Source organism: Esox lucius, chromosome 19, assembly GCF_011004845.1.
Source record: "Esox lucius isolate fEsoLuc1 chromosome 19, fEsoLuc1.pri, whole genome shotgun sequence".
Lineage (NCBI taxonomy): Eukaryota > Metazoa > Chordata > Actinopteri > Esociformes > Esocidae > Esox > Esox lucius.
The window spans coordinates 45,438,020-45,457,398 of NC_047587.1; the positions used below are offsets into that span (position 1 = coordinate 45,438,020).

Sequence of the window (19,379 nt, forward strand, 5' to 3'; positions counted from 1 at the left end):
TACATGCCAATTTGTAGTAGGTAATCAAGGAATGCTCAAAAGTGCAAAACAAAATTTATATTTGCGACAAAATAGGCAAAGTTGTTTAAAAGTACTAAGGCCCGACCACGTAGGCCTTATGTTCAATAACATTTTTGAATTCATTCATTACGGTAAAAAACACCTACAATCACAGACATCATTTGTACAGCCTGTTGGACACTTACCTAAAGCAGCTGGGCAATTACACACGGTCAAAAATCATGGAGGAAAGAACAAGTTCACTCATCGACACTCAATTTCACTGATGGGTTTATGAATGAGCTGCCTATTTTATTCATATTGACAAATAAGCCTGAATGAGTAAATGTTGTGCATTCAGTAGAATGCAATGTAAAAATATGCATAAAATGACCATACAGTGCAAAACTGGTTACAAAAGAAAGCCATTTCTTCCAATAACGTTTTTATGAACAGTTTACCAGTTTCCTGCATAGTTGCTGTTTTCACCAGGACTTCAGGAAAGATCTCACTTCGTAGCACTCGAACCAAGGCCTGACGTAAGACTAAGGGTAAGTGCCCGATTGGCTGGAGGACAGGCTTGTTGTCAAGAAAGCTAGCGAAGAGATAACCCTATTTGCCTCTTTGGATAGCAAGTACAAATCAATTTTGCAAATCTAATGCGGAATGTTTGCGTCATAAATCTGTAAACAAACATGAATCAATCCAGTTTGCTATCCACAAATACGATACGTTCGACAAACTCATGTCACACACAAATACCTCTTCACCTGATGAAAATAGTTTGAATATTGTGAATTCCAATTGCGGATCGTGTTATATATTTTCAGATCGTGAAGTATTTGTTTGTGAATTTTAAACGTGTTTGTTTGAAGATTGTGAATTACATTTGTGTACTGCAATTGTAGATTTTTATGTAGTACGAAACAACGCAAAACTAATAGGGACCAATACACAAATATTAATTTGTAAATTGTATTTTATGTTTACACATGAGTAAACTGTGGTCTGCACATTTGAAATACCTTAAAAGCAATTCTATCTCCATATATCTGTATTGGGTGTTCAGACTGTAGCTAGGAGCAAGTCTTGAGTCTAAAAGATAGAAAGTGTTTATACCTAGTCCCGAATCATTGTGATGTCACTAAACCTTTTCAAGTTTTCACTCAGGTTAATTTGTTGAGTCAAATTCAGTAAATCGCATCTGGAACTTTCTTCCAATCCGGTCCATTTTGCTGTGCAAAATGTTTGCCAGTTACAGATAAGACAGGAATTTCATTAATCATCAACTCGCTTACATGTGTAAACTTATAGGTAATGTAACAATATAAAATTCTAATGATTACCATTAATTAATCAGATAATACCCACCCACAGCAAAATAATGAATGACCTGGAACACAAACCAAACCAGAAATCAAACAGTCTTGTCACACAACTTTTAATAGAATATCTTAACTAACTTTGTACAAATTGAAAATAATATTGCGCAGGTAACAAATTGTGAGGAACCCGATAAGGCCATTGCTAGCACACAGTCCAATTAGGTGGGGAGGGCTGACGACATCACCGTGGCTTCAAGAGATCTGTCCTTTCAAAATCAACAATCTGTATTTGAAAAAAGAAAAAAAGAGGGGGGTGTGCAGTAACACACAATTGATGACTAGCGTTACCAAGATGAGCACAGTACCAGCCAGCATCAAGGTGCTGATAAAAGCCTAACAACGTGGGCAAGCTGCAGTCACGTGTTTTGGGGAGACATTCTATAGACACCAGCAGGCATTCTTCAGAGTAATACAGGTTTAGATTCTGTTTGTATGTTACTGGGAAAGATTTACAGAACATATAGGCAGGATATATTTTTTAGCTTTACGTGACAATGGGCATAGTGTATGATTGCTGCATAAACAGCCACAACATTTTCTGGCCCAATTACAAACCTACACCTCCTTTCAAGACTCCCCATTGCCTTCCAACAGGTCTCAGGATTGGGTAAGTGCAATAAGATGTTATACTCATGTTACGCTCTGACCATTTTGTATATCTAACCCTGTTTCTTTGCGAATTGTATTACAAAAAACAAAACCAAGAAACCATGACAAAGTATCAGCAATGTATAAATTATGTAATATCCGTTACAATGTTAAATTTACATGGTCCTGAGAGATGCCAGAAGGGACAAATGGTCATGCAACTCTTACCAAATATAGTAGATTGGCTTACTATCAGAAGTGAGGTGGGTGGGGGGGGGACAGAGCCAGAAAGCACAGCTAAACCGCTGGGTACTTATGCCTTAAACTCTTTTTAGTCCATAAAATAAGTCATTATCTCAACGCAGTTATGTTTATATTAACCAGGCACAGTCAAAGCAGTAGCTAGAAACAAGTTCTCAAAATGCTTCAGACCATGTCACATTAAAAATAAAATTTGGCAGTATACACATTTTGTTAGTCTTGCAAAACCTGTAAAAGCAGTGATAAAAGTTTGTTGGGAATTTGCTCAGTCGATTAGAATGAGCCTTCACCATTGTGGCAGAGGACTGAATTATTTCTGACAACGCACCACTTTGTACAGCTGCATGAGACCAGAATAAATAGTCCAATAACTTGAACATTAAAGAAAAGAAAGTCACACTGATATAACGTGTCTATTAAAAACACAAAAAAAATTACTTGACAGCAACCCCAGTGATTAAGTCAGACGAGTTCAGCAGTTTCCTGGGAAACTAACATCTCCTATTGGCATTATAAAACCCTGAGTAACTGATTTCTGGTTGAAAACTAAAGTTTGGATCCATCCATTCAAGCCATTTTATTCAGATAATTCGGATGTTCTCGGCAGTAGCTCTTAATCCACGCTGCCATGAGTAAATCGTTAAGACCAGATAATTTTTGCATTAGTTATGAATGATGGCAGGAGACAGAAAAAAAAAAAAAGGCATGCATGTATTAAAAACATTGTTGGGTTGCGTTCTATTGCATTTGTGTGAGAGTTCTTAACAGGCAGTCAACAGAAGTGAGAAAACCTGCTGACTGGATGAGAACGGATTTGATGGACAGCAGAATTTTGATGGACAAGCTCCCTTGGTCCGCAGCTACTGCTGTTTACACTCTGCGGGCTGGGGTTCTTCTTTCTGAGTGGTGGAAGAGGAAAAGAGAAAGAAATAAAGATCAATAACAGCTGATGGAAGAATGCAGGGAGAAAGACCGCAGAAGTGGTCAAAGCAGACAGAGCTCAGATAGCTAATCAAATTACTGGGAGCCAACAGTACAGACCAAGCACAGGGAAAGAAAGTTCACAATTAAGTAAAAGATGAGAAGTGTTATCTCAATTGGACTGGTCTTAAATTGGGTCAGTGAGACCTTGGACTACTTGGGAGAGTACAGGAGACAAAGTAGAACTACAAACCTAAGGCGCTAGAAAGATTAAGTCGGATGGAGACACTGACTGGGTTTCATCAGTTTTTCATCGCTTATTCTTCAACTCAATCCCAAATGGCCAACTTAAAAGCAGAATTAAACTTTTCTTCAAAATTAAGACAGTCAAGACAGTCTAACCAGCCAGGAAAATTGTTTCACTTTAAATGTTGATTACAAATGAAGCTAACTTTAATGAGGTTGTGAGAGCATGAGTATAATTATTACTAATAATCTTAAAGCACACATCCTCTATTTTAGATAGCAGTGGACAAAGTTCACTTAAGTTTGTAAGGGCTGTTTAAAAAAAGAAAAATATTGATTACAGTTCACAACATTCTTCTAGGATGGCCATATGGAATTTGGCTAGGAGAATAAACAATGACATAGAAGGCATACAGCAATAGTATGTGTGTGTTGAGAGAATGTGAGAAAGGTGTCTATGGAGGAGCTAGAAGTAAATATGAAATACAAAACTACAGAGGCCATCCCAATATCTCCCTTACCTAGAAATGAATGGGGTGAGAATGATTATGCCTGTAAAAAGGAGGTACAGGGGGAGAGACAACAACAGCGGTCAGGAAACAAAACCTCATATTGAAACAACATACAGACACGACACCATTGACTATTTACATGTTAGGGGACCAGGTTTGTCCTGCATTAGGGCTGCTCCAACAGTGTTCCTAGAGAGCAATGAAACCCTAACCTGACCTGATTCTAAGCATTTGCTAGATGACAAGCTTAAATTCAACTTAGTTACAACTGGGCTTAAGAGAACCTTCAGGATGATAGCTCTCCAAGAACAGGGTTGGGCAGCTCTGTAGTACATGCTGCATTTTATGCTAAATGCTGACATTTCTAGGCAACAGACACTGGCAAAAGATCTACAAAAAAAATTGTGCCCAAAGAGCAGCAGGCCAGTTTCAAACCCATAATGCAGCAGATGTTTGTTGCATTTCAGAAAAGTTTGCTCCGCATTAAAGATGGTCTATGGTCTGTGCACACCTAATAGAAATTCCTTATATCAGAGTTCCTCTTAAGATTAGTGACAAAATCTATTCACTTGTGAAGACCTCTAGGAGTGTTCCTGTAATTTTTGTTATCCTTTCATCCATCATCATGCTTGAGAAACCATTGATGTTCACCTTTTCCTTTTGTTTCATGTAAATAGATATGTATTTTGATGTCCACATAAAGGGTCCGAAATTAACATCCGCCAAGAGCCAAATGCGGGTAGGTGTGTAATGTTACACGTATCCGTACCGTTCGGTACAGGACGTTCGGTTCGGTATGCGTTGTGTTCCCAATGAATATAGTCTAACATTCTAAACTCAAGAATTTCCCCAGGAGACGGAACTTAGCTGAAGTAGCCTAGCACATGAGCGAAGTTTGTTAACTGTAAGAAATGATGTCAGCTAGAGGATGACAGGATGACAAACAGACTATTCCTCCCACGTCTACTACAACAGACTTAGACTAGCTTTCAATAGCTTTCAACCAGGAATCCTAAGCTAACATTAGCAAGGCTAACTATAACATTGAACTCTGAGTTAGCACTTATTTAAGAAAAGGTAATTCTATTTTTCATATTATTATTCAGAAATTCATTCTATGTTGTGGAACCGCTTTCTCACCGATGAGTATTTGCAAAATGCTCTAATTGTTTTTTTACTGAAAAAATCCTACCAAATGCAGCTTTAACTACAGTGGCAATGGGCAAAATGTATAACTTCATAATAAATTGAAATACATTTTATGTTTTGCATATCTTTTTCCACTGTACCGAAACGTGACTTAACATTTCCGGTAAATACCGAACCGTGACTTAAGCGTACCGTTACCCTACTCATAAGTAAATCTTAGAAGGCTATTCACCACACTCGGGTCAATGTTTGTACCCAATGTTTCCCTCTTATTGTAATTAGAGCAGCAGAGAGCGGTGCTGTTAAGTTGTGATGCACCGCAACAAAAAAACGGAACATTTTAATGACATATCTTTTTTTTTTTACAAAGCTTAGTGCATTTTACATTGCGCACAGCATCACAGCATCTATCGCACCAGCATCAGAGCAGAGCAACCACGTCCTGCACCGTCAGAGTATCAAACAGCTAGTGAGGTCAGAGAAAAGTCACTGGTTGTGTCTGTGCATGTGCACGTTTGTGTTGAACAGTCAGTAAGTGGCATTTACATCGATATAAAGGTAGCCATCGTATGAGCGACAACTCAAGGTAAGAAGCTAGCTAGCTGCATTTTCAAAGGAAAAACTATGTGGGGTAAAATATGAATTAAATTACTATTTAAATAATACATTACATATGGTAAAGAATATTATAAGGTGGAGCACATTGAGAAATGGTTAGAGCTTAGGTTAATGCACAGAACCTCTCTCATATAAAGAAAATCATATTTTTTATATTGCATGCATAGGTGAGAACAGTTGGTCGGTTTGGTTGGGAACACAAAAGCAGCACTCCTTCAATACTGACCTTAGGGTCAAAGTCTCCCTCATCATCCTCATCGCCATCCTCCTCCTGAAACAGATTAAAGACTAGCTAAGTATATTACATTTAAAAAAATGTTTTACTAAATATGAATACCCAATCCTAATTACCTCTTCATCTCCCTCTTCTAGTTCTTCCTCCTCAAACTGCAGACAAGAAGACATTTGAGTTTAAATTTAAAGCTACACACAAAATTCCAATGTAACCTATCAATACAGACTTGTAACAAACATAATACAGTAGTTACAACATATTCTAAAAGTTACTTTCTCAATGTGTCTGTGTCACGTACACTTTCGTCATCCTCCAGTGCCTCTCCAGTGAAGTAGAGCACAGCTCGGGGAACTATCCGCTCACGAAAGAAATGGCCAATCTCAAAGTCTGTGGCTAGGTTGAACTCAGAGTCCTCATCCTGGGGAGAAAAATATTTGGTTGGAACTGAACTGTACTTACACCTAGAATAGTGGTGGTCTAGAGTCAGTATCCATTTTCAACAATGAATATATGCTCTGGCAGAATCTGTTCCCTAGATCAGCACTACAACTATGATGCTTTCTGTAAAAAAAACATTTGGAATGGTTAGTCTTGGACTTATGTCCAGGCAACTGGCCTCATAGCAATGTCCATAATGTAGAAATCTATTCAACACTGTAATAAATTTTGTTTGCATTTGGACCAAATATTCAAATGTTATCACTCACCATCTCTCCATCTGGTGAAACTGAAAGAGAATATACAAAATGATTACAAATAATAAACTTCTATTGAAAGGCAAAATGCAGATACCACAATTTTAGATCATCTTTATTGTAGCTCCCTTCACTCTGTGTGATATTGTCTTTGAGATTGAATGAAAACCCCATACACAGATTTGTCTATGCCTTGCTTTTACTTAAGTTGTTCTAGCAAAAAATCCACTAGATTTGAGTTAGAAAATTGTTAGTGGTATGACCCACATACAGAGAGGGAAAAAGTTATTGACAAACATATAAGGATTTTGTACGTTTACCCACTGACAAAGAAATGACCAGTCTATAATTTTAATGGTAGATTCATTTGAACAGTGAGAGACAGTATAAGAAAAAAAAAATCCAGAAAAAAACATGTCAAAAATGTTATAAATTGATTTGCATTTAACTATTTGACCCCTCTGCAAAACATGACTTAGTCCTTGGTGGCAAAACCCTTGTTGGCAATAACAGGTTAGACGTTTCTTGTTGTTGGCCACCAGGTTTGCACACATCTCAGGAGGGATTTTGTCCCACTCCTCTTTGCAGATCTTCTCCAAGTCATTAAGGTTTTGAGGCTGACGTTTGGCAACTCGAAACTTTGGCTCCCTCCACAGATTTTCTATGGGATTAAGGTCTGGAGACTGGCTAGGCCACTCCAGGACCTTAATGTGCTTCTTCTTGAGCCACTCCTTTGTTGCCTTGGCCATGTGTTTTGGGTCATTGTCATGCTGGAATACCCATCCACAACCCATTTTCAATGTCCTGGCTGAGGGAACTAGGTTCCCACCCAAGATTTGACGGTACACGGCCCCATCCATCATCCCTTTGATGCAGTGAAGTTGTCCTGTCCCTTTGGCAGAAAAAAACCCCCAAAGCATAATGTTTCCACCTCCATGTTTGACGGTGGGGATGGTGTTCTTGGGGTGAGTTGAGTTGATGCCAAAGAGCTCGATTTTGGTCTCATCTGACCACAACACTTTCACACAGTTTTTTCAGATTTTCACTGGCAAACTTCAGACAGGCATGTGCTTTCTTGGGCAGGGGGACCTGGGGGTGCTGCAGGATTTCAGTCCTTCACAGCGTAGTGTGTTACCAATTGTTTTCTTGATAACTACGGTCCCAGCAGCCTTGAGATCATTGACAAGATCCTCCCGTGTAGTTCTGGGCTGATTCCTCACCATTCTCATGATCATTGCAACTCCACGAGGTGAGACCTTGCAAGGAGCCCCAGACTGAGGGAGACTGACAGTTCTTTTGGGTTTCTTCCATTTGCGAATAATTGCACCAACTGTTGTCACCTTCTCACCAAGCTGCTTGGCGATGGTCTTGTAGCCCATTCCAGCCTTGTGTAGGTCTACAATCTTGTCCCTGACATCCTTGGACAGCTCTTTGGTCTTGGCCATGGTGAAGAGTTTGGAATCTGATTGATTGATTACTTCTGTGGACAGGTGTCTTTTATACATGTAACAAACTGAGATTAGGAGTGCTCCCTTTAAGAGTGCGCTCCTAATCTCAGCCCATTACCTGTATAAAAGACACCTGGGAGCCAGAAATCTCTCTGATTAAGAGGGATCGAATACTTATTTCACTCATTAAAATGGAAATACATAACATTTTTGACGTGTTTTTCTGGATTACTTTTGTTGTTATTCTGTCTCTCTCTGTTTAAATAAACCTACCATTAAAATTATAGTGATAATTTTATTAGTCAGTAGGGAAAACGAACCAAAGAAAACCAGTAACTGTGGATTGTGTCCAAAGCATACATTGCTCTGTAATGTTTGCTTGCCAGGACAGGATAAGCTTACGAGCTAGTATCAAACATTACTCCACATGCCTCAACCCCGTTTTATTGGCATTGGTGCAATGCTTATTTTGAATCAGCCACAGGCTACAAAAATGGCTACATATTACTAGTCAAAACTTCTCAGTAGCAGCTTGAGTTGTTGCCCTTGCAACAATGAGTTGAAAAAGCTGGTTATTGGTTTAAGGTTTTAACAGGTAGTAGTGTACTTGCCACACAAAAAAACATCCACATTAAACCTAACCTCCAAGACAAATCTCGTTTGAGCATGTCATGGCTCCTGCATTTCTTACATGAAGATTTATAACAAGGCCACATCAGTTGGGTGCAGTCACTTTTTAATCCGTCTTAGGTGCATGTCCTTTCTAGTCTATTCTCTTGCCTTAACATTTCCAAAAGATAAAAGGTGGACATGATACTGCTTCTGTTCACCGTGGAATGTGTTAGGAAATCACTCTGTAGTCGACAGACAACATTACTAAAAATCTATATAATCTGTTTTAATATAAACTGTCAGTTAGATATATAAAAATCCTAGGCCTAATTTAAAGTTCATGTGGGCATTGACCTTATTCTAAGTAACCCTGGATAACTGGGTCTGCTAAATCACAAAACATTAACCTAATACAGAGACCAAACCCATGAAAAAATGTGTTCTAACCACTATGTCTGCAGTACAGTGTACAGATTAGAGGTAAACCAACTGATCGAGACTGGCTGATTCATTAGGGTCAGTTTGCGAATTACAAAATAATCAGCATTTTTTTTGGCATAAGTTCGGGTGTATGGCAACACAGCCTTCTCTTAAAAAAAAACACTAGTGTATTATTCAATTAACTTTATTTGTAAATTTGATTAGCAGGGAAAATGGTTGATCAAAGGATGATTTACAGTAGTCTACATGATTAACGAAATTGACTATTTGATAAAATATAGAAAAGTCTTTTGTTGCTTGTTTTGGAAGATGTGGGCTATAAAAACATGCATTTTATGCATCTTGTTCGATGTTTGTACTTCTGCCAGCAGGTATTGAAGTTCTTATCATACAAAAATCTGCTAAAGAAAATAATACATACTGTAGAATTATTATTTCTAAGAACACTGGCTATAGTATTTTCATTTAATAGGCCCTACAAATGTACTAAATGAAAATTACACAACCCTTAAATTATACAAAGCTGAATCCATTAGAATTGTGTATTCATTTTGATCTCATTTAGTTGATGTACAAGGTAAAATTATCAACCAGTTTGCGACGATCAATGGATATACGCAAGCATTGCCGTACATGGGCCTAAAGCATGGTTGCTTGATAAACGAGTGATTGTAGTGTCTCACTGTCTCAGTTTTTTCTTGGATCCGCTGCTGATGGCGACAGTTGGATGCATGGTGCTGAGGCGGCAAACTCTTGTTTTGCACACATTGTGGCAGCTTTGTCTCTTTTGTTCATGTTTTTTCGCCCTTGGTTTCTCTGCCAGATAAAGTGATGTTAAGAAGTTGTCTGTGGCCATGTCTGCCTTTGATGGTCAAAAGCCCTGTGAGTCTCAAAACCAGTCTCCTAAAGTCGCTCACCCACTGGCCTGGTTTCATCCTTCCCCAGGTATGGGTAGCCATTGAGCATGCACTTTGTGTCAGCAGCTAACCAAAATTCTATCCCAAACTTGTCAGGTTGGTTGGCCATGTACTGGCTGAAATAGCAATGTGTAATACATTTGTTGAATTGTCGAGGATACTGTTTATATTCTGTTTAAATAAAAAGGTGTTGTTTGGTAAAGAATATCTTTGGCTTTTTGTTTCGTGAATAATTATTTAGCGTAATACATTTGTAAAATCTGAATATTCAGTAAAATAATCAGAGAAAACTAGGATGTCTGACAAATTGTTTGTCTTTCTCCCCTAATACAAACATCTATGTGTAATTTGTTGAATTGTCAAGGATTGTTTCAATAACAATATGTTGTATACTCAAGAAAATCGTAGGTAATTATTTAGGGTAGTACATTGGATGATACATGTAACATTAGCCTACACAAGAAGCTGAATGTCCTATTGAAAAACTGTCGAGTAGCCTATATCGTTTGTATTATGTTTCAATAATAGCATAATGAATTTGTTGAATGGTCATGGAAATCTTGTATTTCATTTGTAAGTTCATTCAAATTCGACCAAGGCTCATCCATCTGGGAGTATCACGCATTCATCCATTGACGTCATGCATTCAGTGAGGGGTGATTAGTGCCTGGGTACAATTTGGGTATAAACAATCTGTCTACAGCCCACGCCACAGGACTAAGTCGGAAAACAGGGTCGAATTTTTTATAAACAGATAGTCTAAATAGTTTTCTGTTAGTCAGGTTGGAATTCTAACAGAATAATGTTGTATACGCCCATTTATGAAAAGTCATGGAAGGAGGAGGGTGTAGCTTTCAAAATGGCAGTTTTATTTTAATTACAAACTCAAACGGCCGCTTCGACAATGGCGGTGGAGAACATGGTCCACTCGGACTCAATAATCTCCAGCCTCCCTCGGGATCCAGTCGAAGCTCTGCCGGAGGTGGGAGTTAAAAACTCGGCCAGACGTTCCCAGCAGACCCTTACAGTGTCCAAGACATACAGCCGCAGGTCAGATGAAACAACAAAAAAGTAAATCATCGACCTACGGTGTCCTGGTGCCACGTGCACTGATGGACACCCTTATGCTTGAACATGGTGTTCGTTATGGACAATCTGTGACTAGGCACAGAAGTCCAATAACTGAACACCGCTCAGGTTCAGATCAGGGGGGCCGTTCCTCCCAATCAAGCCCCACCAGGTGTCACTGTCGTTGCCCACATGGGCGTTGAAGTCCCCTAGTAGAACGATAGAGTCCCCAGTCGGAGTACTTTCCAGCACCCCTCCCAGAGACTACAAGAAGGTCAGGTACTCTGCACTGCCGTTCGGCCTGTAGGCACAAACAACAGTGAGAGACCTATCCCCGACCCATAGGCACAGGGAAACGACCCTCTCATTCACCGGGGTAAACTCCAACACATGGCGGCAGAGCTGGGGAGCTATAAGCAAACCCACACCAGCCCGCCGCCTCTCACCATGGGCAACTCCAGAGTGGTGAAGAGTCCATCCTCTCTCAAGGAGTGTGGTTCCAGAGCCCAAGCCTAGACGGAACCTCTCAACCTCACACACAATCTCAGGCTCCTTCCCCGCCAGCGAGGTGACGTTCCACGTCCCTAGAGCTAGTTTCCGTGTCCAGGGATCGGGTTGTCGAGGCCCCCGCCTTCGACTGCTGCCTGATCCTCTCCGCACCGAGCCCTTATGGTCCCTCCTGTAGGTGGTGAGCCCACAGGAAGGCGGCCCCACGTTGCTTGTTCGGGCTGAGCCCGGCCGGGCCCCATGGGGAAAGGCCCGGACACCAGGCGCTCGCATACGAGCCCCAACCCCGGGCCTGGCTCCAGGGTGGGGCCCCGGCTGCGCCATACCGGGCGACGTCACAGTGCTCGAAATGTAACTCATCATTAAAGGTGATGTAATAATAAATTGCTTCATATGATCACTATCCTTAAATAAAATAGTATTTTGCATGATCAGTCATATTTTCAAAATCAATGCCAAACTTTCACAATTTATGTGAGGGTCTCATTCTCATCTTCATCCGCTTATCGGGTCACGGGGGCAGCAGCTCAAACAGGGGACCCCAAACTTCCCTTTCCTAAGCCACATTTGCCAGCTCTGACTGGGGGATCCCGAGGCATTCCCAGGCCAGTGTCGAAATATAATCTCTCCACCTAGTCCTGGGCCTACCCCGAGGTCTCCTCCCAGCTGGACGTGCCTGGAACACCTCCCTAGGGAGATGTCCTGGGGGCATCCTTACCAGATGCCTGAACCACCTCAACTGGCTCCTTTCGCCGCAAACGAACAGCGGCTCTACTCAGAGTTGCTCACGGATGGCTGAGCTTCTCACCCTATCCCTAAGGGAGAAGCCAGCCACCCTTCTGAGAAAACCCATTTCAGCTGCTTATACTCGCGATCTTGTTCTTTCGGTCATGACCCAGCCTTCATGACCATAGGTGAGGGTAGGAACGAAAACTGACCGATACATCGAGAGCTTTTCCTTCTGGCTCAGCTCTCTTTTCGTCACAACGGTGCGGTAAAGCGAATGCAATACCGCCCCCGCTGCTACGATTCTCCGGCCAATCTCCCGCTCCATTGTCCCCTCACTCGCGAACAAGACCCTGAGATACTTGAACTCCTTTACTTGGGATAACGCCTCATTCCCTAACCGGAGTAGGCACTCCATCGGTTTCCTGCTGAGAACCATGGCCTCAGATATAGAGGTGCTAATCCACATCCCAACTGATTCGCACTCGGCTGCGAACCGGTCCAGTGAGTGCTGAAGGTCACAGACCGTTGATGCCATCAGGACCACATCATCCGCAAAAAGCAGCGATGAGATCCCCAGCCCACCAAACTGCAACCCCTCCCCACCCCGACTACGCCTCGATATCCTGTCCATAAAAGTTACAAACAGGATTGGTGACAAAGCGCAGCCCTGGCGGAGGCCAACCCCCACCTGGAACGAGTCCGACTTACTACCGAGAACCCTAACACAGCTCTCACTTTGGACGTACAGGGATTGGATAGCCCTTAGAAGGGACCTCCTCACCCCAGGGAGGTGCTGCGGGAGTATTTTCCGGGGGACCCGGTCATACGCCTTCTCCAAATCCACAAAACACATGTAGACTGGATGGGCATATTCCCAGGCCCCCTCCAGGATCCTTGCAAGAATAAAGAGCTGGTCGGCCAGGACAGAATCTGCATTGTTCCTCTTCAATCTGAGGTTCGACTATCTGCTGAACCCGCCTTTCCAGTACCTTTGAATAAACTTTCCCAGGGAGGCTGAGAAGTGTGATACCCCTGTAATTGGAACACACCCTCTGGTCCCCCTTTATGAACAGGGGAACCAACACCCCGGTCTGCCACTCCTTAGGCACTTGCCCCGACTCCCACACAATGTTGAAGAGGCGTGTCATCCAAGACACCCCCTCCACACCCAAAGCTTTCAACATTTCTGGACGGATCTCGGAGCTTTGCCACTGTGGAGTTGTTTGACTACCTCAGTGATTTCTGCCATGGAGATTGACGATGCTTCCTCATCAGCCTCCAGCTCTGCCTCCACTATAGAGGGCATGTTAGTAGAATTTAGGAGTTCCTCGAAGTGTTCCTTCCATCGCCCAATTACCTCCTCAGTTGAGGTCAACAGTGTTCCATCCTTACCGTACACAGCTTGGATAGTTCCCCGTTTTCCCCTCCTGAGGTAGCGGACGGTTTTCCAGAAGCGCCTTGGTGCCGACCGAAAGTCTTTCTCCATGGCTTCCCCAAACTCTTCCCACACCCGCTGTTTTGCCTCTTTCACAGCAGAGGTCGCAGCCCTTCGGGTCTGTCGGTACACCGCAACCGTCTCCGGAGTCCTCCGGGATAACATATCCCGAAAGGCCTCCTTCAGTCGGACGGCTTCCCTGACCACCGGTGTCCACCAGGGTGTTCGAGGGTTACCGCCCCTTGATGCACTTAAGACCTTGAGACCACAGCTCCACGCAACAGCTTCGGCAATGGAGGCTTTGAACATCGACCACTCCGGTTCAATGCCCTCAACCTCCACAGGGATGCCAGAAAAGCTCCGCTGGAGTAGTGAGTTGAAGATCTTTCGGACAGGGGCCTCCTCCAGACGTTCCCAGTTCACCCGCACTACCCATTTTGGTTTTCCCGGTCTGTCCAGAGTCTTCCCTCACCCCCTGACCCAACTCACCACCAGATGACAATCGGTTCACAGCTCCGCCCCTCTCTTTACCAGAGTGTCCAAAACATGCAGTCTCAGATACGATGACACGATCACAAAATCGATCATCGACTTTCGACCTAGGGTGCTCTGGTACCACGAACACTTATGAGCACATCCTTATGTTCAAGACATGGTGTTCATTATAGACAATCCATGGCTAGCCAGAACTCTAACAACAAACGACCACTCGAGTTCAGATCAGGGAGGCCGTTCCTCCCTATCACACCTCTCCAGGTGTCTCCATCATTGTCCACGTGTGCGTTAAAGTCTCCCAGCAGAATTATGGAGTCCCCTACTGGAGCCCCATACAGGACTCCATTCAGGGTCTCCAAGAAGGCCAAGTACTCCGAACTGCTGTTCAGGGCATATGCACAATCAGAGACCCCCCACCCCCCCATCATGCTTTGGGGATGAAAAGTGGCCTCTTCACCTTGCTCTTTGCCATTTTCTCTCCCTTTCTCCATTTTGCAGTCCCCGCCATCAAATCACATTTACCTCATGTACGCGTGTTGCAACAGCAATAATCATATGTGCGAAACAGTGTCCATTGGGCAGTACGGATTAACCGAAACTTTGATGCAAATAATTGAGTTATTCAAGTTTCACTAGGAATTATTTCAGCCCTATTTCTAACAGATTCCTTTCTCCAATACAAGTCAGATTACCAATGATTACTATTGATAACCCAAAAACTAAGGACTGTTTGTGTAAAATGGCTTCCACTGTGCACTACCAAAACAGGCTGTGAGATAAATTATTTAAATATGCTGCTTTGGTCAAATGCATATTTGTTTATGTACGTATTTGTAAAACATGGATATCTCCATCCTTTCAGCTGTTTGACAGTGCACAAGTCGGATCATGTGTCCTGCAAAAACTATATAGAATCACAACATTGACATGGAATTACAAGCAATACTGATTCACATTTTCTAAAATGCCATGAGATGCATTATTTATTTGCATGTTCTGTTAATATAAAAGGACAAAAAAAAACTATTGTACAGTTGACCTGTCAGACCATTTTGTAAACTATATACAACATGGGAGTAAGGGAACATTAGAATTTCTATCAAAATGCTAATAAAGCTTATATCAATGAAAAAAAGAAAATATATATCATTTGAAATTCAAAAAATCATTTGTAGCCCATATCTAGCCCATCTTCTTCAGAAGCCGTTCAAATGCAGTCAGCAGACTGTTTCAAACAAGGACGTCATTTGACTGCCAGTTGCAGGGTAAAGGACAAGGGTGACAGTCTGCTGTCCTCTGCTGGTTGTGTTAAACAACTGCAAAGGAACAACAGAATGCTAAAGCCTCAGATCAATATAATACATATCAATACACTTTTTTCAGCTGATGAAGGAACCAAAAAATTTTCACAGTTCAGTTACCAGTTAAATGATTCTCTTACTATATACTTTTTTTCTGGGTTCTTGTATTCTGTCCTAATAGGTTGTCAATGGAATGTTTATGGTTAACAGATGTTTCTATAAGGTGGGAATGCAGGGTCAAAAGGGTTGCTTTTAACTAGTTAGGTTGCTTGATCCTTTAGATAACACCTGTGTGCCATAGGAAGAGCCCAGATCAGAAGATGTCACTGATTGATAAGGGGTCTATTCTACAGGACTGGTTTTGTTTTCCTTAGGTCAGTTAACCAACCCCCACTACTTGAGTTTAGGAAATAACCAGAGTGATGGTGGAAAAGGTCTTGCATTTTCTTCCTGAACTCTGCATGCTTCTCTGCTCTTGCAATCACCTCAAGTCTGCAGAGTACTTTTGATATTTGATATTTGTACTGTAATTGTAATACTCTTTATACATTAAATTCATGTGTTACATTAATTCATTGACTATTTGGAAAATATAAAACCCAGATCCACCAATGACATAAGTTAACATTTTCAAGGAAAATGTAATCGCTTCTCTCCATTAACCTATATACAGTGGGGAGAACAAGTATTTGACACACTGCCGATATTGCATTTTTTCCTACTTACAACGCATGTAGGTCTGTAATTTTTATCATAGGTACACTTGAACTGTGAGAGACGGAATCTAAAACAAAAATCCAGAAAATCACATTCTTAAATAATTAATTTGCATTTTATTGCATGACACAAGTATTTGACCACCTACCAACCAGTAAGAATTCCGTCTCTCACAGATCTGTTAGTTTCTTTAAGAAGCCCTCCTGTTCTCCCCTCATTACATGTATTAACTGCACCTGTTTGAACTCCTTACCTGTATAAAAGACACCTGTCCACACATTCAATCAAACAAACCCCAACCTCTCCACAATGGCCAAGACCAATAGCGCTCTGTAAGGACATCAGGGATAAAATTGTAGACCTGCACAAGGCTGGGATGGGCTACAGGACAATAGGCAAGCGGCGTGGTGAGAAGGCAACAACTGTTGGCGCAATTATTCGAAAATGGAAGAATTTCAGGATGACGGTCAATATCCCTCAGTCTACGGCTCCATGCAAGATCCCGCTTCGTGGGGCATCAATGATCATGAGGAAGGTGAGGGATCAGCCAAGAACTACATGGCAGAACCTGGTCAATGACCTGAAGAGAGCTGGGATAACAGTCTCAAAAAAACCATTAGTAACACACTACGCCGTCATGGATTAAAATCCTGCAGCGCACGCAAGGTCCCCTTGCTCAAGCCAGCACATGTCCAGGCCCGTCTGAAGTTCGCCAATGACCATCTGGATGATCCAGAGGAGGAATGGTAGAAGGTCATGTGGTCTGATGAAACAAAAGAGCGCTTTTTGGTCTAAACTCCACTCGCCGTGTTTGGAGGAAGAAGGATGAGTACAACCCCAAGAACACCATCCCAACCGTGAAGCATGGAGGTGGAAACATCATTCTTTGGGGATGATTTTCTGAAAAGGGGACGACTGCACCGTATTTGAAGGGAAGATGGATGGGGCCATGTATCGCGAGATCATGACCAACAACCTCCTTCCCTCAGTAAGAGCACTGAAGATGGGTCGTGGCTGGGTCTCCCAGCATGACAACGACCCGAAACACACAGCCAGGGCAACTAAGGAGTGGCTCCGTAAGAAGCATCTCAAGGTCCTGGAGTGGCCTAGCCAGTCTCCAGACCTGAACCCCATAGAAAATCTTTGGAGGGAGCTAAAAGTCCATATTGCCCAGCTACAGCCACAAAAGCTGACAGATCTTGAGAAGGTCTGTATGGAGGAGTGGGCCAAAATCCCTGCTGCAGTGTGTGCAAACCTGGTCAAGAACTAAAGAAAACGTATGATCTCTGTAATTGCAAACAAAGGTTTCTGTACCAAATATTAAGTTCTGCTTTTCTGATGTATCAAATACTTATGTCATGCAATAAAATGCAAATTCATTACTTAAAAATCATACAATGTGATTGTCTGGATTTTTGTTTTAGATTCCATCACTCACAGTTGAAGAGTACCTATGATAAGAATTACAGACTTCTACATGCTTTGTAAGTGGGGAAAACCTGCAAAATTGGCAGTGTATCAAATACTTGTTCTCCCCACTGTATGTCCATTAATATGGTATTAACATAACATGAGCAATTGGCAATAACATTTTGTAACTGTCCCAGCACAAAACAACTATCCACAAATAATTCTGTAGGGAGATTGAAAAACACTCAGAATTATGTTTTATGCTGGATTGTCCTTTTAAGGTAAATTGCATGATACACCTTACATAGCAAATATATTTTTTTACCAAGGCTTAACATTCCAGACATACAATATAAATACAACAAAAAAAACTGGTGCAGTCATACTTTTACCAAATTCATAAAATTTGCCAAAATATGATTGGTTTTATCTTTTGAGGAGATTATACATGCTTTCATTTAATCTCACCTAGACCACTGTAATGCTTTGTTTACATGCATCAATAATATGTCCCTAGGTAAATTCCAAGTTGTACAGAATTCAGCTGCCAGACTTTTTATAAGGACTAAATCAAGGTCTCATAACCCCAGTATTGGCAGCTCCACATTGGTTACCGGTTAATTTCAGAGTAGATTTAAAAATTCTACTTATCACTTTCAAGGTACTACATGGTCTGACACCTGATTACATTAGTGACATGCTCAACCCATACTGCTTTGTTAGAAGAAATCAGAAGAAAAAGGACTTCTAGCTGTCCTGGAGTCTAAACTGAAAACTAAAAGGAACCGGGCCTTTGCTACACGGGCCCTACCACAGAATGTCAGATGTAACGTCAGTGCATTCTTTTAAATCTTACCCAAATAACACATTTTTAGAACATTGCTTTTATGAATATTTCATCATTGTGATTTTATAATATTTACAAAATTTAGTATTTTTATTAATATTTTTTTTTTTATGTACTTCGATTTTTGTGTGTAAAGCACTAATTGTATTAAAAGCTTGTTCAAGTAGCTAGTTTTTGTGTCTCACCGCTCTCACACTCTGCACGTAACCCCACCCCCACTCACTCACGTTTTCTGGCACAAGATGGATGACACAGCCACAAGTCAAGATTGCAACAAGGAGCTGGTTTGTAAGAAGAGGAAAGATGGCTCAATTATTTGGAGATGGTTTGGATTTAAAAGTCGGATGAGCAACATAGCAATGTGATATATAGAGTTAAATAAACATGTTGCAACAAGGGTTGGAAGCACTACACACCTATTTCACCATTTACAACAGCAACAAAAACTACAGAGCGAAGAATGTATTAAACTTTGTGGAGGTCGTGCTGGTGCAAGCCTGACTGGAAAAGTTCTGCTCCAAAACAAACCTCTTCACAAGCTTTGTTTACTCAGGCTCTGCAAATTGTGATATATAACAGAGGCAGTAGCCTACCACATTGCTAAAGATATGGTCCCCGCTGCAACAGTTGAACAAGCTGGCTTTAAAAAGCTGCTGAAAACAATGGATCAAAGATACCATTTGCCCAGCCATCACTGCTTTGCAAGAGAAGCATTACCAAAAATATACAGTGAAGTCAGACAATTATCAGATCGGCTCGCAAAAGTGACACACTACACACTGACAACAGATGTGGTCTAGCAGAACATGCGAGCCATATATGAGCTTGACTGTACATTTTAT

General features: G+C 41.6%; 1 protein-coding gene across 6 annotated transcripts in view; it reads right to left on the bottom strand.

Moving 5' to 3' along the window:
- Window positions 1–1,424: 1,424 nt before the first annotated feature.
- Window positions 1,425–19,379, bottom strand: part of nap1l4a (nucleosome assembly protein 1-like 4a) — a 52,776-nt gene continuing 34,821 nt past the window's right edge. For 2 of the 6 annotated variants that reach the window (XM_010865222.4, XM_010865223.4), the window contains exons 10-14: window positions 6,623–6,642; window positions 6,214–6,333; window positions 6,032–6,067; window positions 5,907–5,951; window positions 1,425–3,133 (exon numbers count right to left, since the gene is read on the bottom strand). In XM_010865222.4, the coding sequence (XP_010863524.1) occupies window positions 3,095–3,133; window positions 5,907–5,951; window positions 6,032–6,067; window positions 6,214–6,333; window positions 6,623–6,642 (260 nt within the window). In that variant the 3' untranslated portion in view covers window positions 1,425–3,094. Of the gene's footprint in view, window positions 3,134–3,408; window positions 3,503–3,922; window positions 3,954–5,906; window positions 5,952–6,031; window positions 6,068–6,213; window positions 6,334–6,622; window positions 6,643–19,379 lie in introns of all 6 variants that reach the window. The other 4 variants (XR_004574787.1, XR_002195624.2, XR_827431.4 and 1 more) reach the window with 4 other exon arrangements.